This window comes from Pterocles gutturalis, unplaced genomic scaffold (genome assembly GCF_000699245.1).
Source record: "Pterocles gutturalis isolate BGI_N339 unplaced genomic scaffold, ASM69924v1 scaffold9181, whole genome shotgun sequence".
NCBI classification, from domain to species: domain Eukaryota; kingdom Metazoa; phylum Chordata; class Aves; order Pterocliformes; family Pteroclidae; genus Pterocles; species Pterocles gutturalis.
The window spans coordinates 38,196-62,350 of record NW_010097786.1 but is presented as its reverse complement, the minus strand read 5'-3'; the positions used below and the strand labels follow the sequence as shown (position 1 = coordinate 62,350).

Genomic DNA, 24,155 nt, shown 5'->3' with positions numbered 1-24,155 from the left:
ACCTAGTGGGCTTCACTTGGCCTGTGTATGCAGGAAACGCTACTTAGTGAAAAAGTAGCAAGCACAACACAGAACAGGAGAGCTACCAAGAAACAGGACTGCCTCTTTAGCCAAGCTGCAAACTCAAAAATTTCCTCTTTTATCAAAAGCATTTCAACCCAGCAGAGCTGTCAAGGTTATTACAAAAAAGTGTAAAAGATAATTTAGTGAGAAGGCTCTTCAGTAAAAATCTGGTAGAAGGGACTGAAGATCCTCCCACATGAAACCAAAAGAGTCGTGATGTCTAGTTAGATCTACTGTTTCCCTGTGGCAACTCTTTCAGTTGCTGTGGTGGGGGAAGAGTACTGCCAGCTCTGGGGAAGCTGTGACTCAGAGGAGCATCTCTTCTCCTCCCTGTGACTTGAGTCCTCGGGGAAGCAGTGCAAAGAAAAAAGTCAGATTCCAGCACTCTACCTTCAGGAACAAGCAAAGCAAAGGCTTTCCCTCTGTACTATATTACCAGTGTGACAACATAAGTCACTTCTGCATGCTCCATCACTTCTCCCCACGATGTTCCCCTGCAGTTAAACAGGCACGTTGCAGCTGGGAAACTGCTCCTCATCACTTATGAGCATCTAGCATAATTGCTGCCATGTATGATTGCTCCTCTAGCACCAGCTCAAACGCATTAATAATAATAAAACAACACATTTTTTTAAAGACCACCTAAAACTAACTTCAAGTAAATATTTTAGAAATTATTTCTCTGTTCTAAGGCTAATTTTCCAGCTGTCTTGAGCCATCACTAGACTTTAGGCATTTGAGCTTAAAAGAATTAAAACAGTAACAATCATAATTCTTCCAATATCACTCGCACTGTTCGCATACAAAATTTCATAGTGATATGCTTGGGAAACTGGAAAAGTTTAACCAAGTGTATGGCTGTGATGGGAAACTATTGGCAAGGGCAACAAGTTTGACAAAGAGAATTGGGCTAAAAATACTGTATTAGTGAATTAAATGAGCATTACTTTTAAAAAACTCCTTTGCGAAGGCATGAGAAAAATAGTTTGTCAGTAAAAATCTTTGGAGTGCATTGCCTGGACCCAACCCAACAAAGAAACAAGTATTCAGATTGTAACAGGATAAAAACTTGGGTAATACAGAGCTGGTATTTGACTTCTGACCTACCTATACACTTTTGAGTACTTTGCAAATTAAAACCATTTCAACTGTTTTGATTTTCTTCAAGGAACACTACCCATCAAAGGAACACAGTTATTTCACATAATTCATAATTATCTGGAAAATAAAACAGTTGTTTAGAGGTATTTCTAATGCTTTTAATCTCAAATAAAATCTCCTTGGAGATTTAAAGTTACAAGATGTAGCATCCATGGACCAGAAAAATTTATTTAGAATATTTTATATATTAAAATTGTTTTATACTGAAATGTCTTTTACAGAATCTGGGACAATTTTGGTTAGTACTATCCAAACAAACTATTTTGCACCCAAATTCACCAACAGTCGCTATAGATCAGTGGGTAATATCTATAATGCTCAGACAGATTCACTTCAAGATATTGAACTGCTAACTATTAAATCTAGTGAGCAGAAAACCCAGTGAAGAACACCCACAGGAAAGCTTTTGCTGTCAGCCACACAAACCCTATTAACCCAAAGCTGGAAGAAATGTTCTTGTAGGTCAGTCTCAATTTACAAAGAGGTGAACCAACCCAAATGCTTCAAGCAAGAAAAGTTAATGCACTAAATGATGCATTCCCTACAATGGTCACGGTACCTCTGCTCTTGGGCTCTGCAGCCAAAGTCTCAAAGAACTAAGCCACTCTGTCCTTGAGTTTTATATAAAGCCAAACACAAAGCCAAAAAAAGCAAAGTCTAAGCAGTGTGGAGGTAATGGAAAAAAATGGAAGTTATTTATTAGAATCCTCCTGCAGATGCTTCATTCATTTCCAACACAGATGTTAGCTAGTGTCTTGACCGTAGGGCAGTAGTTCACATTACTCAGTTGTTTCAATATGCAAAGGTGGTGTTCTGCATTGATGACACGGATCTGTAAAGGAGTCTGCGCTGGCTGGCAGCCACTGCCAGCTGCTCTGTTTCTGTGAAGTTTGGGATGGTTCTGGGGAAGTGGCAAGGGAACAGACCTGATCTCTTCTGAGTAGGAAGAATCACTGCAGGAGCTGAGTGAGCTAAGCACTCAAATGCCTTTAATATAGGAATGGTAACAAAAAAAGAGCAGGTATGACAGAGAAACAGAGAAGTTACTACAAGATCATTTAAAAGAATTGTTTTAAGCCAGAAGACCTGAGGAATAAATGCAGATGATGACATTCTTTTTTTCAAGCTTCCAAGTTTTAATTTCATTTTTTGTGTTACTGTTTGTCTGCTTAGAGGATCCAGCACACCTGTGACATGCTAGCATTTATACTCTGCTTTTCATTCAGATGCATCAAATAACATTTCAAACAGACTAATTTTCTGATACATTAAGTTACATTAATAGAATAAAACTAACTTAAGTGATCAATGACAAGAGATTAAGAAGGATCCAAATTTGAAGACTATTCAAATTTCTTCAGCTACACAGAAAAATGGATTTTTCAATATAGACTTAAATCTAAATGTAATGACACCCTTATTATGTATAAGAACAGAAATAAAAAGCCAGGAGGATAAAAGTACAGCTGGCCATGACATTATTTTATAAGAATCTTGAGAAGGATCAAATCTGAAGTGACACACGAGCAGCGAGCTCTGGGACTTTTTAACTGTCTGAAGGCATTATCAGTCTGAGGACAAAGTTACTCTAAACTTCATCAGAGATGAAAGATCCCAAATCTGCCAGCTTCTGTATTTAGCACCCTGTAGGGTAGCTCAGAAAGGAAAGCACAGGACTCCTAGTCTATGTGGCAGATTGGTTTATAGTGTTTGATAAAACCTGAGGCGAGACAGAAGAACAGTAACCTCCTTCCACTTTAAGAATATACTTTACAAGCCAGATGTAGTATTTCTGATGTGAAAAAAAAAAAAAAAACCACAAACAAAAAACCCACCCCAAAACCCCACAAGGAAAAAAACCTAGCAAGGGTGAAATCACTCTTGGTGGAAAAGAAGCTTTACAATTTCAAGTTGTTGCTGGTGGTTGGTGGCTCCAGAACAAAGAGGCTATTCCAGACAATGGCAGTTTTTGATGCAGAGGGACAATTCTGGGGGAAATTCAACTCACTATATTTCCAAAAGGGATGCCTAAAGATCTTCTACAGACATATCTGTATTTGTTTCTTACTTATGACTGTTACTTATGGGCAGACCCCTTGCTGACAACTTTCTCTTTCAATGACTTACCTGTTTGCAAAAGACACATTAATGTCCTCTCCAGAATCTGGCCCAGGCACCAGCATTCTGTCAGGTGCTGCTGGTTCTTGCCCACAGTATGGTTTGAAAAATTAGGATTATTTTATAAAAACCCTAAACTGTTTGCTATTTAAGGTCTCAAAAAACATGCATACAGTTATGAAAGGTTATAAAAGCACTTCAGTGAAATATGTAGTGGGCAACTGTTCTTAATTATCAATGGAATTAGATTAGTGCTCTCACTTGTAAAGACAAGAACACAGTCCTTAAGTAATTCAAGGAAAATGTTCATCCCAGAAGACTCATTAGAACAACCTCCAAAGACTGCAAGCAATTGAGAGGAAAGACTTCTTTTTCAAGCCTAGTTTCCTAAGGAACTGAGGATACATAGGGCAATTAAAATCCTAAGAGGAAAGCTTAAGAGGCAGTTTTACATGCCATAACATCATGAACATTATAAATCCATTTCCACAGAAACAATCCTGAAATAAAAACCTTATTTTCTTTATTACCAAGAGAAGCCTTTAACTAAAAAAAACAGCAAAAGCCAAGCAGTAATGTATTTTCTTCTGTTTAAAAAAAAAAAGATTCAACAGCTGTCTCAGCAGCAGGCAAGTGACACAAGGAAAAGCCTGCCCCAACAATCCTCTTCCCCCATGGCTTCTGGCCTCACATATCACTGGTGTCAGCACTGACCGTGTGATTTATCTGAGGGTGCAGTTCATGAAAACAGAGCATTATCCCTGGTGAAATGAGGCTGGCAATACTGTCCTTGGTGTCTTCTGGAGGATTTTTGCTAGTGTGCTAGTATTACTGTGGTGAGGAATCAGAATGACAAGATTTGAGCAGGACTAGAAACCACAACTGTAAGGATGTTTATTAAAGACTAAAGACAGCCATAAGAACATCACGAACTGTCCAGAGTCATGATTAACTGCAGTATGTTATATACCAGTTCCAGCTCTCCTGAATTTTACCCTTCTTACTCTCGTTGTACAACCCCCCTCCATTAAAGTCACAATGTCTATGAACAACATCATAACAGCATGTAAGTCTAACTGCAAACAGATGGACTAGAAACATAGTTAGCGACAACCAGAGCTGCTAAAATTCGGCAGCTACAGTTAAAAACTACACTTTCTAAAACCTGGGCCAGAACCAAACTGCCCCCCACAAACCTATGCAAAATGATTCATCATTAAAAGTACCAAAACAACAAGCTTTGCTAGTGATCTAGCCATGGAAAAGGCAGGGAAACAATATGCTGACAGCAGCAGAAGACAGCTAGGGACAAGCAAAGAGACAGCCACAAAAGTGTGGCATTAATGATCTTTTTTTGACACAATCACCAGTTACCTGGAGGCAGCAAAGAGAGGTGATGCTCCTACCATTCAGTGCAGTCCAGCACTCTATAATTGAAAATATACATCGCTGCTTTCCAAGGAAGATGCAAATAAAATCAGGGCTCGCTGAATTAAGTAGAAGTTTGTATTTAAGATGGATCCTTGGCAAACACACACTTATTCCAATTAGATTTCTCAGCTTTGGCACTTCAGAGCTTCTGGGAAAAGTCCCATGAAAGAAGACATGCTAGATTTTAACAAGGGGGGAAAAAAATCCCCCCCGGAGTGCCATCTATCTTACCCTTTCACAATGTCACAGCAGGAAGCATTTCCATGCACTGAATACTGACAGATGAGTTTCACTGCAAAGATGGAAAGATTGTGCAAGAAAAAAATCACAGGGTGATGTTACTCAGCTTCTCCTATTAAAACAAGTCGACACTGCATGGATGAATAAGTAAATGAGCATTTGCTAATCTGCAGGATGATAAAAATTGCTTTAGTCTTTTAAATGGCACCAAATACAACAGGCAAATACAATTAAAACAGGACACAGCATTAGCATTCTTGATATGGCAGGCCAAGGTGAGGAAGAAAGCTACAGAATATTTGGAAAAACGTTTCTACTTTGAGCCACATGAACAGTGTAATGAACTTCCTTGCTGTGTATTGCACATATGGCTTTGAAATGATTTTGGCAAAGGCAAACACTACTAGAAAATATAAGGACTTTTAAGGAATCCAGCAAACTGCCATGTCCTGAAGTAGTATCTCAAAGCCACCATGACAGATGTACATATAGAAAGTATTTTTAGATTTCAGCTAACAAATAGCAGACACAAAACCCATAGAAACTCTGGCTAAGCAACACAAAATTCCTGAACTACTAAGCTGATGTGGTTTTGTATTACCAGGGTATATGTCTGTTCTTTCAGTATTCAGCCTTCCTGGATGCCACAGAAAGCAAATCTACAGAGCTCTATTTGTTCACTGTACAAAACAGCAAATCCTACAGTTTTTAGCACATCATTTTCGAGCGACTAGTCACTAAACTTGCTCATTGCTTAGGAATCTGTGGAAGCCATTAAACTGACAATTAATGGCCCTGGTCATCCACATAATTACTGACAGGCTGACTTCTCCATTAAATCCAAAGCAGTCCTAGCTAATTAACTAGTAAGCAGTTAAATTCAAAAAGAAAACTCATACTACCAAACTGATGAGATTGTATCAGTGTGAGAAGACTGAATGTTGGGAAACACCTTGCTTAGTTTACAAAGAGACACCAATCACCTTTTTATTCTGATTTATCGAGCTCTAAACCAAGAGGATGGTTGCCCGTATTTCAGTGATCCTGATCTAACTGCAGTGCAACGTGGAAATCAGGAATGTTCCAAAAAGTAACACTACAAAAATGAAGAATGCAAACTTTCCCCAAGCTGGAAACAATTATAAGTTAATGAAGGGGGGGGGGGATGGTTTAGTGGAAGAGAAAGAGTGAAGGGAAACTACAATTTTATCTGAATGCTTTATTAAATGCTGAAATCCAGTCACACAGTCAACAAGCTTGCAAGAAGGTTTCAGGTTAAAAACGGGCTGAGTGTGGAAACTGGCACCAGATCTACAGAAATACAGTCATTGAAGGGGATGCAGTCAACATGTTGGAGGGCTAATCCACCCTCTGGAGGGACCTGCATGGGCTGGAGGAAAGGCCAGCAGCAACCTCAGGAGGCCCAGCAAGGCCAAATGTGAAGCCCTGCCACTGGGACACACTGAGGCCCTGCATGGGGACAATCCCAGATGCTGGGCTGGGGACACCTCTGCTGGGAAGGTGCCTTGGGGTGAGGAGAGGCTGAAGGAACAGGGCTTGCTGGTGGAGAGGAGAAGGCTTTGGGAGGACCTAAAAGCAGTCCCCCAGTAGTGATCAGGAGATTACTGAGAGGACAGAGCCTCCATTGGGATGTACTGCAAGAGAACGTGAGATTGTACTCATAAGCTGAAAGGGGGGGACATCTGACTGTGTACATGGAAAAAAATTACCATGTGGGTAACTAAGTTTTGCAGGATCCAACATCACCTGAGGACAATCACGACTGGCAAAAGTGAAGCCTTACAAAATTGATCACAATGACGATGAAATCACTTGAACAGTACCATTTTTAATGCAGGCAAATACAGCGGTCCTATCTCTGTGAAGTTAATTAAAACTCACACATGTCAGACAGTATCTTCTGTCACTGAAAAGGTCTTTTGATGAAAACAACCAATTACAACATTACTCTCCACATCAATTCTGTAGCTGGCAAGAAAGTAGGCTTTGGACACAGAAGCAGAGGGCTAGCAAGCCTGATTATTGAAATAATCTGTTTATATTGCATTTGTGAAAATGGATGTTTGACTGCACAATTTTATTGGACAACCTTCCAAAAAGTTACTGAGATTTTGCAAAGTGTGAGGAAGAACTGTAGAATTACCCAAACTGCATGAACAATCATATGTACTTGAAAAAAGAATTAATGTAAAAGTGACTTGATGATCACTGACTGAAGGAAAAGAGTTCAGTAACTGACAGCTCCTTCCTCAAGCTGAAGAAGGACCCTGAGGGTCGGAAGCTGAAGCTGCACTAACTCAGATCTCAGATAAGACATTTTTTTAAAGCAATTAACTGAACAACCTGAGCTCTGAATTTTGTATCATTTTTCCATCTCAGAACAAGGCTGCCTTCCCAAAAACTACAACTATATGCTCAGGTTTGAGCCATAGATTTAATGCAAAAATTAAGAGGTCCCTTATGCAGGAAGAGACCATAACTGTCCATTCCAGCCTGATCTGTAACACAAACATTCACAGTATAACTGTTTTCCAAGAAGCAATAATAAGGATTTGATATCTATGATGTGACTTCTTCCAACATCTGTAAGGCCGCAGCCATTTTTGATGACTTAATACCAGCCTGCGGAACTGAACAAACTCCAGTCTCACATTTTCAACAACCAGAGGCAGGCTTCAGATTAGCTGTTAACCTCTCAGCCAGCCACGCTTAGCCTGGAGTGTCAGCAAAGGGATCCCAGAATCTAAAATCACATCAGTGAAACCCTGAGTCACCTCCTCCAGGAGAACCACAGAAGACAGCTCAATGTACATTTGTTTTGGCTGTTACAAGCCATACACTCCCACACTGTCAAATGACCAAAGGCATTCTCTTACAGTATCTGTTAGACACAGATGTTTGTAAACAAAACTATTTGTATATAAATATATTTGGACATCTGTTTATATTATACAGGTTGTGCTTGCAGGCACATACATTACATACATTTTTTTACATGACTGTATTACACAGGTAAAAATGTCTCGGGGGAAAATTCATTAGCATTCTGCTATTAATCATATCATGCATTGCAAGTATTTTCTTAAGAGACAGGACAGCACCACAGCAGTTCCACTTCACAACAAAGTGCTGCTTATATGCTACATGACATCTATGCCTAAGAGAGACAAAAACTAACTCACACTACAATTGCACCTTTTGAAGCTAATTGTAAAAGCAGCTGTTTCTCTGCCTTGTATAATTTATTCTCTCCAGAAAGGCATTATTGGTGTTGTCTTGACATTGCTGTAGGACATACTATTGAAAATCCAGCACCACCTGTTAAAAACTTGGCAGTGTGTGTCATTATCAATGAAATACCTAAACTAAATTCAAATAAGCTCCAAAAAGAAATTAACAAGGCAGAATATGAATTTTACAGACACCTGTAACAAGGCTACTGTTTACTAAATAAAAAATGTCTGTGAAAAAAATATTTTCAATTTAGAACACTGTCAAAACAACAACCTCCCTTTCACTTCTCCCACTGTTGCTGTTACCTGAAAAAACTTCAAAGCTATTAGTGTAGCTGTACATACTTGGAGTGCTCACATCTCCATATTTGAGGAAGGTGTGTTTTTAAAAATCAGGTAACATTCTTCCTTTCTTCGGATTCCCAAGATTTCCAATTTCTGAATGAGGTTGGGAGATGCAGGATAGCGATTTCTTAGTGTTTCATTACTTTTAGGGAGGAAGACGTTACTGTCTGGGTAATCTCAGGTCAAACAATTTGCTCACAAAACTGGTAAGACTCCCCTGCCACAGCCTCAGCACATCTGGCAGAAGACTCTGCTAGTACTACAGGAGCATCACTCCTTGAAAAAAATCTACCAGACAAACTGCTTTCCTCTGGCACTCAGGAGAAATCAAGTGTCAATTTCGACACTCAGCAATAGGTGTGTAATCTCAACATTCCCTAAGAGCTACAAATTTCCCTGGCAAGATATTAGAGAATAATTCAATCTAACAATGTAAACAAAGAATATGATTCAGCCTGCTACTTTCACTACACTGGTTTTGTTTCTCAGGCTGTACCTCCTCTGAGTATTTTCAGAGTTTTATGACTTGGAAGGCTTCCTGGGACACTTTGCCAAAATAATATAACAAAGCCACCCTCTTCGAGAACAGGTTTCTATTAAATTTTTCACAACTTAGGCTTATGGTCTCATCCCAGCCCTGCAAACACTGACAAATACCAGAATAGCTAAAAGATCCCCCAAATAATTCCCACTCCATAACCAGCAGAGTGGCATATGGGGCTGGTGAACAGAGACAGGGGAACCTACGCAGAGAACATGTATAACTTCAGGGAAAATCTCAGAAATAAGGAAGAGATCACTTATTTTGGGAATATGACTACATTATGGTCAATATTTCTAGCATATGGTGAATAACGCTACTGTGTCAAGTTTACTTTCCCAGATAAAGCACATTTTGTTTGAACAACTGGTTGCTGATACAATGAATCACTCGACTGCCTGAAGTATCAAGCTCAAATGCTTTAAAAGGACTGACTGGGAATCGCCAAGTACAGTATGTGTATTTGTTTAGGAACAACATGCTTTAAATAAATCGCTGACTCACCTTGTCACGCAAATGGTGCTCTGCAGCCTCAATATTCAAAGGATCATCAAAATTCAAAAGATCCTGGAAAAGAAACAGAACATTTTAGGGTTCCCACGCACTCCATCACACAAGGAATCCAAAGACCCAGTGAACAAGATAATGAAACAAAGCAACCAAGACCAGCAAGTGTAGTGCCATTTTCTTACTACCTTGATAGGTATCCCTGCCAAAGGTAAATGCAAATGAATTTGATTTTTGCAAACCAAACCACACGTCAATTAAAAGGACAACAGCAGCAAGGCACTTGACCCCATCTGGTGGCACACCACACACAGCCCTGTGACACCTCTCCCTGGCAGTGATGCATTTCTGAGACAGTTTTAAATCAAATTTTGAAGGAACATTCGAAGTTTCAGGAGGCACAACTCCCGTTGATTTTTGCTCAAGGGTAAAGTAAACCCTTAAAAAAACCCTGCAAACAGCCTGGTAATAAAGCAGGAAGAGTGTCCTCACTACCATCTCCATAGCAAAGCAATTTCACTCCCTCGGTGAAGAAACTACATAACCTGGAGCCTGACAGACAGGAAAGTTTTAGTGCAATGGGAAAAACAGGACCCAGACGAATGGGAGTGCAAAGACTCCAGAGCTAAGGACACACAGAGCAGAAAGAGTCAAAATAAATCTCCAGTCTGACAGTTTCATCTCAATAAATATTAACTTCAGAAGGAGAAAGGATCTAGGGTTCAAACCAAAGGAAACTAAGATGCTGATTAAAAGGAAAATCATCATAAAAAATAACACTGAATCACAAAACCCCCTATTCTGCCTACAGCCCAGATCTCTCTCCCCATTTTAAGGTTAGCCTGTGACAGCAGTGAAATGCTATCATTTAATGAGCATGAAAGGCTCATGTCACTCTGACTCATTTTCAAGAAGCAGACCTCCCACTTCATTCAAACCAGGACACCTATCCACTTCATTTTCACTTTCTTCAAAAACACCCCAAAAGAATCTGCAAGGTCAGTACGATCCAGTGCCAGCTTTTCAAAGTCTAATTATCTATAAGAAGCTGGTGTAAGGGAAAGACAAGAGGCAAGCTGGGAAGCACGGCTTTCACAAGCCGTGACAAATCCCCATGGTCTCTGATGCACGACCATCGCTCTCTGCAGGCAGCTCTGCGCAGCTGATTGTTTTTACCTGCAGTTCTCCCTCTGAAGGCACTCCTTTGTACCTCCAGCGGATTTTGCTTTCTTCCAGTTACTTAGCATGCAGTGGGAGACTAACTGTGAAATGCAATTACTCTTTGTTGAAAAGACAAATGTTCTCCAATCTTCTCTAAATCAATCGACCAAAGAAGTTGTAGAAACAAATCAAGCCTTTGGATGCCAGGAAAGCCTAGGAGATTGCAGCCAGTCACTGGCTTGATCTATGCTAGAGGTTTTAGAAACGCAGCATGATCCTCGTGATAGTGCCAGGAGCACAGGCACTGCTCTGTCCCTCCTCCTGCAGGTAGCGGTGGAAGGAACTCCTCTCTTCAAAACAAGCTGGGACTAGTAAAGCCCACAGCAATGCTCCTCATCCAAAGCTTTTCACAGCCTCCTCTGTACACCCTGGAGTGGCTGGGGTAGTTCTCTCCAGAGTCAATGACAAACGTGGCATCCAAGTTAGTGTCTTTGCTTTCTCCTGACCTTCCTACCCAGCAGCAATGGATGCAGAAGGGGACCATAACCCTGGACTCCCAAAAAAAGGCAGCTTTTGTACAGTAAAGATTTAGCCTCTCTCTGCTTTTAGGGCAAAAGCAGCTGTTGCATCCTGCCTGCTTTTTTGCAGCTTCCTGCCCTCTCTGGCATTTTCAACCTGCTTCTTTAACTACGAGGCAGAGGTTTCTCGCTCCTGTCAACCTAAGGAAAAGGGGGAAAATGGGATGCCTGAACAAAGTAATATAATTCCTGTGACAAGTCATGGTTTATGCAAATTCTGTGGGTGGACACCGAGGCCCTTGAACAGGAATGTAAGTGTTCAAAACAGGAATGACACTGCAGGGCAGTCATTAATACATAAACATAACTTTTAAAAAACATAACACCAACACAATTCCTTTTCAGAGCAATACGCATTTCTATTTCCTGGAAACCAGCAGAAGGAACTTCATACTCTGTGGAAGATCCCAAGTAACTTGCTACCAAAATAGATTTGTAACCACAAGTGAAAACGACGTACAAAAAAGATATTTCAGACAGTCTGTATGAGTCTTGCAGTTATACAAACAAAAGCACAAACTGATTTCATACTTGTACAACACTCACTGAAGCCAAAGGAAATAATGACCTTAAGAGGCAACAGATGGGGTTCACATTAGGTGATGCTGAAACCAAACGAGGCAGAAAAAAGGAAAGTGGATATGCAAAACTTCATTTACTTACAGTAAATAAAGAGTTTAACCCCCAGACAACATCCTGCAAAGGAAAAGCACAGTCAGTTAGGCATGCATTTCAGGTGTTTTGAACACATTCACATACTCTGTTTTTCTATTAATCCATGAAATTACTGGAAATCAAATCTAGATTAAGGGTGATGTTTTACTATTTAAATCAAAATATGAAAAAAAGCTTTCATGTTTCATTGGATGCACATTTAGAAGTCACCAAAAAACAAATACTGCATATTGAAATACAAGTTCAGATCTTTCTATCTGTATAGTCTTGTTCCTGTTGCTTCTCTGCTCAAGAACTGGAATAATACCTCCGTATATGCCACTGACCGAAAACTACACTGCTTCGTTCAAAGGGTAGGCATAAAACTTAATTCAGCAATTCATTCTTAAAAAAATAAAATTGTGTCAGACAAATATTTGAAATTGCATCATATCAGAGAAAAGATATTCAAGTGTAGTATGAGCACAGAAAAATACCATTCTTCTACCAGTATATGTTTCAAATTTTACTGCCTCTAAGTACCTATCTAAAACCAGCTGAACAGAGAGGTTTGCAATTCCTGCAAATGGGAAGTTTCAGGGGAAACTGCCTTCAAACGATCCCTCATTTGTTATCAAACACAGTTTATTTGGGATGGGCATCTCCAGAAAGGTTCCACTAGCACTGATCTCAGAGTCCACATCCTCAGTTACAAACTTCAAAGATGAAGAAAATGCAGATATACGAATATTACAAGAAAGAGACTGAAAAGGATTACCTACCACCAACTCTGAGGCTAAGTTTTGCTACCTAAAGGAAAGATTATTTTCTCTAGCAGCAACATAACTAAGGTACCCTACTGCAAAATCCCACTGAAGCCTAGGCACCACAGTTCACAACTACCAAAGATTCATTACGATGAGCATTGCACTTTCTGCCCTTACAGCCTGCTAGCACTTGACTGCCTCCCCATGAAAACCACACTGCCTGATTTCCAGTAGCAGGACAAACACTGCACATTAATCATTTCATGGCTAAAATGTACCTTTCACACTAAAGATAAAGCCTCAAAGTAAAAACTTCCTGTCCACAGTAAAGAACTTCAATAAACAAGCATATTTCAGCTTGTTTCCTGTTCTGGGCCCTCCACTGAAAGCAGTGGACCACAGAAATGCATATCCCTTAAGGATGCTATCCAATTATTTCCTAATGAAAAAGACAAGATGTCAGCGTTATCCAGACAACAGCCTCTCACAATCCAATTTTCCTTTGATCTTGCATAAACAGCCTACTCAGTTTATCTGTTTTTAATATGTCAATCTGCCCAGCAAAGCTGACATTGTCAGACAGCATTTTCAGTTTCACCAGCTTCTCCTAATGAAGCTGCTGCAATCATCAGGTGTGGTAAAGACAACAAACCTTTCAAATGTATTCATCACCTTCAACAGCAGCACAGACTGCAAAAAAAAAAACAACCTGCAAAAAAAGGACATACCCAAGACACCTAAGAACTACGCTTATCCATCCACACATTTTAAGACTATAGTGCTGAGTGGTCATCCCCGCTCCCAAACAACCATACTGACTGATCTTTGGCAAGTATGAGAAAACAGACTATTTCAAATAATGGATGAAAGCCATTATTTTATCCCTTCTTTCAGTTCTGTGCTGCTTATTCAACTACAACTACTGTCACAGAAACAGGGTACAGCAGAGGTTAGCAAAACATGGCATTAAGGAAGCTTGTATTAAGCAATGCCAGGGTTAAACTATTTGTACAGCGCAGTAGTGCTAGAAGAAAAAAACCAAAATACCAAAGTCACAGATTAAAGGAGGATTTCAGGCGTGTGGAGAACGTGGACAGTAGGAATAGGTATGAAGGTCTCAGCCTCCACTCTCCTGCACTCAGGCATGCGAGGTGACACAGCACGGGCTGCCACGGTGTCACCCCTCTCAAGGTCTGCGCTGCTCGGGTGCCCCCACATACACTGCCCACAGCACGGATGCAGCCTGAGGGCTGACTGATCCAGGGTGGGTAACTAGGGATGGCTGAGAGCACCTCTGTCTCCAGGCAGCCACCCTGCCCCAGCAGGTGCTCTGACTCTCCTCCAAAGGTCAGGAGCCCTTGCCACTGCTGCCCTCAAAAGCTGCATTGTCCTTCAGGGGGGCAGAACGAATTGATTGACTGAATATCTTGGGGGCATTAAGAATTTCTTGCGTCTGACTTTAACCCACTCTGTGTTTCCCACAACCTTTGATAATGGGATCTTACTAAAGCATGGTAATTTGCTTTCTTCCACTTGGCGCAGGAATAAATTAACTTTTTAAGGGTCATCTTTCATCTACACCATGTGACAGTAGACTGCAGCTGGAGAACATGATAGTGAATTACAATATGGAGTGTTAAAAGACATCCTAAAGAGGTACAAGGAGCTCACACTGGCACCCTGGGGTCTATCCATTTCCAAAATCTTCCTGAACACCAAAAGGCATTCACAGAGTTGCAAAGTGTTCACAGCTATTCAGCCACTTACCAGCATGGCTAAAAACAAACCCAAGAGCAACTCAGTCACATTGATTCTGAAATCCTGAAGCGCTTACCTTCTCTTTACATTTAACAGTGCTGAAGCCCCCCATCTCCCAGATCTGGAGGGCTGAAGCCCCCCTGGACACGTGCAGAGTGTCCCTCCAGACAAAACAGTTTCTCCAATGCAAGAAGTTACAAGCTGTACCTTACACAAGTAAATGTTGCAACTCAAAACAGAAATGTAAAGCCTATAAAATTATTTTCCCACATCATTCCATAAACATCTCCTTTTGAAGTTCACATAAATTGCTCACAAATTCTCATTTGTGGAACCCTGATTTTAAGACTTTGGGACACTTGACTCATTATTTAATTCGGGCTGGCTTTGCACAGTTCTATCAAAATAACCTCACCAAAAACCCAGCAAAAACCTCTGTAAGAGGATAAGCATTCAGAGTGCTGTACATTTTCATAGCCATTCTAGACACCAAAAAGCATTAAACTATTATTATCACTGAATAACTTGTGTGAAATTCTTAATATTGTTTCTGATCTATTTCCACCTATTCAAGGTTTATGATATGCTGGATTAATTTTATACCCTTGCATGGCTCCATAAAACTAATGCTAAATTACTAGCAGAGATCAACACTTTTTGTAACGAGTTCGAGGCTAGCCTGGATTTAAATCTAGGATATTGAGAGAGGGCAGTGGTATGGAACAGATGAGCAAGAGCGAAGCTAGTATTTCACATCTGAAAAACCTGACACTGTTGCATTGCAAAAATTATCACTTTGCATTATCGACTTCATCAGAGCTGCTTGCTGCATGCAGATAAGCACTTGCCTGAATGCCTGCTTCATATTCTCCTGCCTAACTAAAAGGACTTGCAAGCCACCAAAGAACAGATCTTGTCAGATTTAACAGCTCAACAACTTCAATTTTAATTTAATAAAGCATCATCCTTGGCTACAAAAATTTACTGAGCTTCTGGGTTAACTATTTGCTTTCAGAGTATTTAACCCTATGTACAAGCATTTTTAAAGGTTATCTTCACACGTAGGAGCAGGGCAGGTGTCACCTTAAAATGTTAACGCACAGCTTTATGCTGCTCCACTTCAATAAGAGAATTGACATGCAAAAGGAAATCAGACACAATGCCTGTTCACATGATGAATACTTGACAAGGCTGCTTTCCTTTACAATGTTTATTTTTGTCTACTTTCTTCTGCATAATTAACATCAAAGTTACAGGGTACAAGTACACACACTACTGAGGGGTAACCTCAGAGCAAAACCGAGGACCTCTTGCACTTTCCGCAACGAAGCGGCACAGTCCGCTCAGGATGAACCCTGCAGAAAAGGCTGCAGAATTCCCCGAAGCACTTTACCTGGTTTCTGCTCCAGCTGTGCCCAGGCAGGCCCCCTCCCTGTCCTCCTGGTCTCCCTGAGGCTTTGCATCAGCACAGACCACACACTCTGCTCCTTGGCACTATTGAGCTCAAGCACAGGGAAGTCAACATGAGCAAGTCAGAACACCCACCGTTATAAATAACCCTTTATAATTGCCCCTTTGCATTCGTATTTTTGTGTTGCATTTGTGTGAAAAGTTATGTTAAGCCCCTGCCCCCAGATTTATTTACAGCATGCCAAATGAGGAAAAAAAGAAACTGCCACTAAAGCAGTGTTTAAAGTTCAAGAGCAACGAATCAAAATACTAAATACAGCTTTTGAAATAGCCTCTCCCAGGGCTAGAGAGTCTCAAAGCATGGCATTTGCAGGAGGTCCTAATGCAGTTAGTCACCAAATCTTCCCAAGCAGCAGTTCTCACAACACAAAAGCAAAGCCACTGAAACCATGTAACAGACAAGTATTTAGCTACGCTCGCTGGTATTTGGAAATACAACCACACAACACTTCTTTTGTAAACACAAATTGTAAATTAAGATTTCCTTTTAACAGGCAAAGTATATTTAATACATTAACTTAAGCAGAGAACAAGCCAGACAAAAGCAGCTAATGAACTTCCAAAGAAACTTCTTTAGAGATCCAAGGAACATTTCTGATCTAATATACTGATTAATTTAGAGATTGCTGCTAATCCATTTTTTTACATACAAACAATTTAACCCATCCAGTTCAATAAAAGGAGAATAGTCATTTATACAAGCAGATGTCTGAAGCAATTTTTTTTATCAGACTGAAACAGAAACTCCAATAAAACAAGTGCTAAGCTTCGTACATCACAGTTTGGAAAATGTCTTGAAATTACACCCAAAAACTTGGCATGCTGAAAGCCAGGCCTCTCATGGCTGTCTCCTGGTGTAGCTCTCTGCTCTCCTGTTTGCTACGCAGCAGCTCAAGATGGCTCTCCACTTCCATTCACCTTCTTCCATGGTCTCTTAGAAACAAGCCCAGCTTCTTTCCCTCTTCACTGCTGCCTAGAAAACCAAGCATCCTTCATCCCACCTTCCCCAGGCTCTGCTGGGCTTCTCTTTCTGCCTCCACAAACATCTCTTGACTTCTCCTCATGGACTAACCACCTGTTTGCAACCACTACAATGTAATTGACTGCACAAAACTTATCACTGTCCCAAAGGGTTAAAAATAAGTATATTTTCATGACAGAGATAGTAGGCAGGCTTTAGCTTATAAAAAAAACTGCTTCCCTCCTAGTCTTCTCCCAAATAAAATGTTCTCTTTAACACTTCCTCTCCCTGTCCTGTTTCTCTCTAACCTTGCGTATCACAATGCTACAGTATCTTACAAAATTCCTGTAGCAGGTAAAACACTGTTTCCACCTGGAATAAGGCGATGAAGAGAACATCAGCTTTCTTTTATCAACCACAAAAGCTACCTCAATTCTCATGTGCCTGAATCCCAGCTCATGCTTCCCACCCAAACACAACAACAGTAGCTCACTTAGAGGGCTTTGGGTAATTTAAATGGCATGAACTGCTCCAGTTAGCAAACACAAAAAAAGGAAGAAGGCTGGAAAACGATTTCTTCTGCGTCCAAATATACTTGAGGGAAGAAAACAGGAACAATTCTAGTCTGTTCTTCTCCCAGACCAAGACAGCTGTGAATTGCCAAGTATGCAGGAGCACTCATCTAAAATCCCTTACTTTTGTTACTGACTCCTTGACATTTGTCCCCCAAGGTTACTTCAGAGCAAGCAGATATCTTTTATAAATTGTTCCTAGGGGAATTCTGTGATAGCTTCTGAATGAACAACACTACAGTGGTTACAAACACAAAAGCAATCGCCCTCCAGAGACCAGTCTACTCAACTGATTAAAGTTAACACAAATTGCATATTCAGAAACCAACAATTTGGGGAAAAACAAGCATGGTTTAATTAGACTTACTAATGTACTATACTGTTCTACTGAATCACTCTTTAAAAACATGCTAGTAATAACAGCTACTGTATTTAAAGCAAAGATTAGGCTTTACAGAAGCCATTAAAGAAAGAAAAATAAATTTCTTGCAAATCTTTTATGAAGCAAAGGTTATTACAATGCCTTGATTTGTATAAGTATCTTCACCAGTTTGGGTATGTACAAAGGGCAAAAAAAAAATAACTTCTTACAAAACTGATAAAGACAATTTATAAAATCAAAATACAACACAATATATCCCTGCAGAAAAACTTCCTGAAGCTTATTTTAAGAAAAATAGAATAACGCCAGATCTACATAAAACATTGTATTAAGGGGTTTTTTATTTAACTGTGTCTGAAGTTTTTTTGCCTGCTGCTTATTCAATTTTTAGAGGTGGAGAAGGAAGGCAAAGAAATGAAAGCAGTAACAATGAACATTTTAAGCACTTTAGAGAGCAAAGGCACTGAAGAATATAAATCTTTTGCACTGCACTTTTCTTTAGATTATTTCCTTTACAGAGGGAGACTTGAACCACGGACAGGTACCTCGTGGTAAAGCTGTGCCTTTTTGCAACAGCTACACACACTTATCTAAATTGAGATCAACAAGCACATTCAGAAACTCCTTTGACTGGCACAACTCTGTCTCCCTTGCTTGTTTTTTGCAGAACATGCACAGGCTCTCCCCAGTCCCTGGTGTCGACAAGCCCGGGCCTCATGAGAACTGCCCCAGGCCAGGCACTGCACTTGCACAGTGAGCAGGGCCAACAAAGTAGTCAACATTCGGTTCAGATCAGCAGTGCCTCTTGAAGCAGAACCTGTTCACTGTCCCTGGAGTCAGAGCAGTTGTGGCATGTGTCTGCTCCCTCCCTGGAAGTGTTCAAGGCCAGGCTGGATGAGGCTTTGAGCAACCTGGGCTAGTGGGAGGTGTCCCTGCCCATGGCAGGGGGTGGGACTCGATTTACAAGGTCCCTTCCAACCCGAACTATTCTGTGATTCTATGAAATAAACTTCTGGATAAAGTCAGGACAGATGTCCTGCTGCAGATGCATATCACATGGGCTCCAGCACCAAGGAGGGATGCAGAGATCTGGACCAACAAAGAGGACAGTACCCTCCATACCAAAAAGAAGGCTCTGAGACCACTGGGAGCTCCTACAGCACCCTGAAGTACGTTTTATGCTATGGAAAGAGACAAACTGTGTGTCCTTTCATGTTTTCTGACAACCAACAGCCCTCAAGCGGTTGTGACTCTTCCATCCTTCCTCACCTACCTCTTTCCTGGTTCAAAAATCTCTCTTCCATACCTGTGCCTCTACCTTCTGCTGCCACTCCCTATCCCCCTGCTAAATTACTGTTTCTTCTGTAGTTATCCCCTTGTGTTTCACTGCTTCCCTAGAGCTGTCTTCTGCAATGCTGATACCTCATTCAGTGCCCCAGAAAATACAAGAAAGCATGCAGCTTAGGCCCTGATTTTCTTTTTCTTGGGGGGGGTGGGGGGAGCAGCAGCGTGGCAGATGTATGTGTGGAGGGTGGTTCTGCTCCTGCTGTGCTGACAAGAACAGAGTAGAGCTTTGAGGGAGTCTACTTGTGACATCAAGCAGTTTGCAGCATATCAGTGCCCATACTTTCAGGGCCACAATGTCCAACAGGCTTGCTTTTCTCTCTCCACAGATTCCTTTGATCAAGACCTGCAGTACTTATACCATAACCTTTCAGCAAATAAAGACTAAGTCTTCAGGGAATAAAGTATAAGACTAAACACTTGCACTAACTTGTTTCTGTTAAGCTGCAGGTATAGCTCCCTGCTGCTGTGGTGGCCTTTCCCTAAAGCTCTTTGCTTGCAACCGTATGTTGTATTTTGTTACTCACTGTTTAAAGGTGTTGGCAGCAGGAGACATTGTGCTATATCATCCTGGGAGTCTCCACGAGGTCAACACACAGAGTTGGACCTCTAAGCGCTCTGCAGGCAAGGGAGCAAGGCAGCTCTGCAAACAAAGAGGATAAGCTGGATGTGACCCCAGAGGGAGTACTGAGAGGGGAGCAGGCACAGTCCTCCTCTGGACAGTGTTTCAGCCAGAAGGTCACCCACAAAACCTACAGGCAGCACAGCACAGCTAAGGAGGTGAGGGCTCCCAGAAAGTTATTCTGTACATCTTGCTCCTCAGACAGAAGAAAGGCCACATGCCTGGGTGTCAGCTCATTCAGGGTGTGCTTCTGGAATAGCTGCTGCAGACATTCACTTCTCTCCTTCCCTCCCACTGTGCCAAACACTGCTCCAGATGGGGAGCAGGCTTAGGTGAGAGGCACCACCATATCTCTTGGAAATAGCACAAGGAGAAATAAGGTGGTGTAAAAAGTCTTATCATGGCAACAATGCAGGAGGCATGGACACATCGCCTGAAACACCTACCTGATTCAATGCCTGTATAATACCAGAGAAGACTTGTGAAGGTACATTGTCTGAAAAAAACAGGTGATCTTCTGCTTAATGTAGTATTTTAAACTGGTATGCCGTGAATAATTGTAAGCATACTGGGTGATGTTTTTCTCCTCAACACTCAGAGGCTCTATACTGGTTTACACCAGGAAGCAGCAGGCACCCTGACAGAGTCCATCTCCCCCATGAGATCACACATACAATGTGCTTAGTTTTGTAACCTTTATGATCGTGACCAAGAAGATCCCAGGAGCTGGATGTAAAACTCATATTAGATCAAGAATCTCCTTGCTAAGCTCTGCTCGACCTCCTGGTAATTTCTCCTCCTGCACAGTAAGAGCTAGCATTTGTGCTCTTTGCCACTGCTATGAAGCCTTTCATTTTCTTCTAAAAAAATAAGAAAATACGAAGGATAAACATATTTCATCTAGGAAGGCAGCTTTTACAAGCATATGCTTTGACATTTCTACATATAGTACAAAGACCCATTCCAAAAGGGGATTTTAATAAATCAATAGCAGAACAATGTTACCATAATGCCTCCTGAGAAAAACAGTCTCAGCAGAAAGAATTAATGAGAACGACATAGAACATACAGGTTTACTTTTTCCCCCCTTCAACCTGAAGACTGTGACAGTTATTGTCTGTTTAAAATACTCCTCTACACTAATTACATATAATTTTGACAGCAGATAACCTGTTTTCATTAAGACAATGACTGAAAGTTTCATGCTTATACTGAAGCTTTTAAAACTACTCAGGTTTATGCCTAAACGTTGAGGTAAAGGTACCGAGAAAAATTAAGTTAAGACTCTCTCATTTATTTCTCCAAGAGTTTGACATTTGCATGATTTCAAATAAAGTAATTTTACTGCCTGAAGACAACAGCAGAACCAACACAACAAATAGGGCATATTTTCCCATTTAGTATTAAATGCTAATTAAATAAGCAAGCCTCTCATGGATAAACTCCAAATAGCAATAATTGATCATAAATGAGTCTTAATACCTTTTAGATTAGATTATGTAATAACAGACATATTTCTTAACCTAGTAAAGTTACGGGAATGGAATTCCTAAAAAAAGTATCTTTCCTGTTGATGGGTACAAAAAGTTGCCTGCGTATCTATAGTTTAAGGTTATCTTGTTTCCCATTCCTGATGCTGTTTCTCCTGAGAGCAGTAACACAACAATAAGAAAAACCAGCTCTTTAAAATATCTCAGTGAAAAACTGAAATGCATATACAACAACAAAATCCTACAGCAAATAGTTCTCCATTATCTAAAAACAACTGTAGTTCCATCAGAAAAGGGTTACAAAAAATGACCAAATATTCCTTAAGAACATGCATCACACATTTTACAATACTGGCTTTAACGTGACTACGCTCAGTCCTCCAGAGTCAGTCAGCAGAGTTGCACAAGTATGCTCTGATTATTTTTATGGTTCATACATCAGTCACTGACCAATTTCCAGCTGCAGTTTATTAGACATAATTGCAGAAGGAACAGCTTGACTTTTAGAACCAATTAAGCAATCACAGTACAGAGATCCACTTCTTCCTCTATTTTTTTTTAAATCAATCACCCAAGATAATTTTATAGCAAGGTGAAAACAAGCATTGGAGAGAAAGCTGATGAATACTAGGGAGGCCTATTTTAACAAGGCAGATGATACAGCAAATAAGGTACAAGGAAGTGCGTGTTAAGGACTAACAGGAGCTACTCAAGCACTTTTGGGCTTGAAATTTGAATTATTGAAGGGGAAGAAGCAGGGTATCGAAGCAACAGCAGCATTATTTCATACTAGGTATTTAAAAGCTGGTATTGTCAGTGAAATAACAACCTGAGAACAGAATGGAATTAAAACCACCAATATGCTTTCTGCTTGGAAAACTTCAGCTTTGACTACCAGACCTAGAAGCAGAACAGCTATTTCAGATAGTCTGAGCAGAGGACCAGAATAACTTTAGCAGTCCTTCACTTTACCAATACTCTGTTTTAGAGAGGAAAGAAGTATGCAATAAAACTATGCAGAACATAATAGAACAGAAACTGAAATGTAAATAAGCTCCTGTTGCTAACTAACAGCTAGCTATAAAAAAGTAAATGATTACACAAAGATTGGTTAGAAAGCACTGCATCAGTTTTTACACAATCCATAAGCAAACTGCCACCAGAAATTATCTAAGAATTTAGGATTCAGGAGTGTTTCTATGGATAAAGAAAACAGTTACATCACAATAACAGTAATTAAAAAGTATATAGAGTCTTTTAAAACATTAACCCTGAAACAGATCATTGGTAGGCTAAAGCTCAACTTTCCTAACAACCCGATTCAAAAAGTATATAATACAGCAAGTCAGAAAAAGCACATTCTTTAGTGCCTTCACTAGTACACATGCTGCTGTTCACAGTGGTCCATGGAAACATGTTCAGTAGCAGGAAGAAGTAAAGTGGAAAAAAGATAACACTCAACACTTAGTAGCTTAAAGAGAATTCAGTCATGGATGAGAGGACACTGAGTGCAACAAAATGCTAGAAAATAAAATTTAGTCAGCTTTCACCCCCCCCTTAAGAATTCTCTACACTGTTAACATACAGTTTATCAGATAACTTTTAAAAAATAAAATATCCCAGACAATCTTTATTTCAGAAAGTTAAAAGGCATAATTTAAATGCCTCTTCAAGTTTCTACCCATTTGATACTAAAGAAAGTATTAAAAAGGTCACAGCAGTTTGTTTTGAAAGATCTTTCATGTAAGACCTCTGCTGCCACCGCAAGGATACAAACGATGAGACAACCTAAAACTTCTGAAGCTTAAACGTTCTAAAAGATTAAGCACACAACATGAATGCACGCAGTAGCATGCAGCAGAGCTGGTTTGTGCATGTGGCTTTTGACATTTTGTGCTATCTATTTGAATGGTTTACTAATGCACTCAGAATGACTGCATTAGTGACACCTGCCAATTTTTGTCACAGAAATACCATACGTCCCCATTCTCAAATTAAATATTTTAGCAGCGTTTCAGAGTGCTTTAGTGGACAAATTTGGGTACTATTCCTCCAGAAAACCAGGTTGCCATCATATTATTGATAAGTGGAATACAAAATACTGACTTTCAAGTCCATCATTGGCCAAGACCAGATACTATCCATAGTGCTACTGTGCAAATTCACACAGTATTCCGCTTGTGGAGATGGGCAGGTTCTCCAAACCATGGTGTCCAAATGTTGGAAACAAAGGTTTGTGGGTGCAGGTGGCTTATTAAGAGATAAAAGTAACTTGGGTCACATCTCATGGCTCTCATTTGCTAGTGGTCACTCACTGTTTCATGTAATTCTGTGGTCTGCAGTTTCCACATACCTACCACAATTATTAATGCACACTGACAAATAACTTGACTGTGTGGCCATACTGTCAATAAACCAGCACAATTCCATATTTTCCATCTCAGAAGCATGTATAGCCTGGAATCTAAGCACTTGGGCACTTATCAAGCTTCAAAACACACCGGAAGGCATGCATGAATCTTCACAGGTGACAGTCAGCTGAGGATCTGAAATAGCACCTGAGAGTGGCCATCAGAACCCTGGCTCTGACCGAGACTCCCCTTTCCCTTGTTTATTAGTCCTTCCAAAGAGCATACTTAAAACAAACAAAGAATATCTTCGATGAAGAAGAGACTCACTGCAGACGCTAGCTACCATACAATTATAATTTGCATCTCACGCGAAACACTGTTTGGG

General features: G+C 40.4%; 1 protein-coding gene across 1 annotated transcript in view; it reads right to left on the bottom strand.

Moving 5' to 3' along the window:
• Positions 1 to 9,657: 9,657 nt before the first annotated feature.
• Positions 9,658 to 24,155, bottom strand: part of UBE2F (ubiquitin-conjugating enzyme E2F (putative)) — a gene marked incomplete at its 3' end in the record, with an annotated part of 50,357 nt that continues 35,859 nt past the window's right edge. The window contains exons 7-8 of the mRNA XM_010086492.1: positions 12,063 to 12,095; positions 9,658 to 9,720 (exon numbers count right to left, since the gene is read on the bottom strand). Coding sequence (XP_010084794.1) covers positions 9,658 to 9,720; positions 12,063 to 12,095 — 96 coding nt within the window. The remainder of the gene's footprint in view (positions 9,721 to 12,062; positions 12,096 to 24,155) is intronic.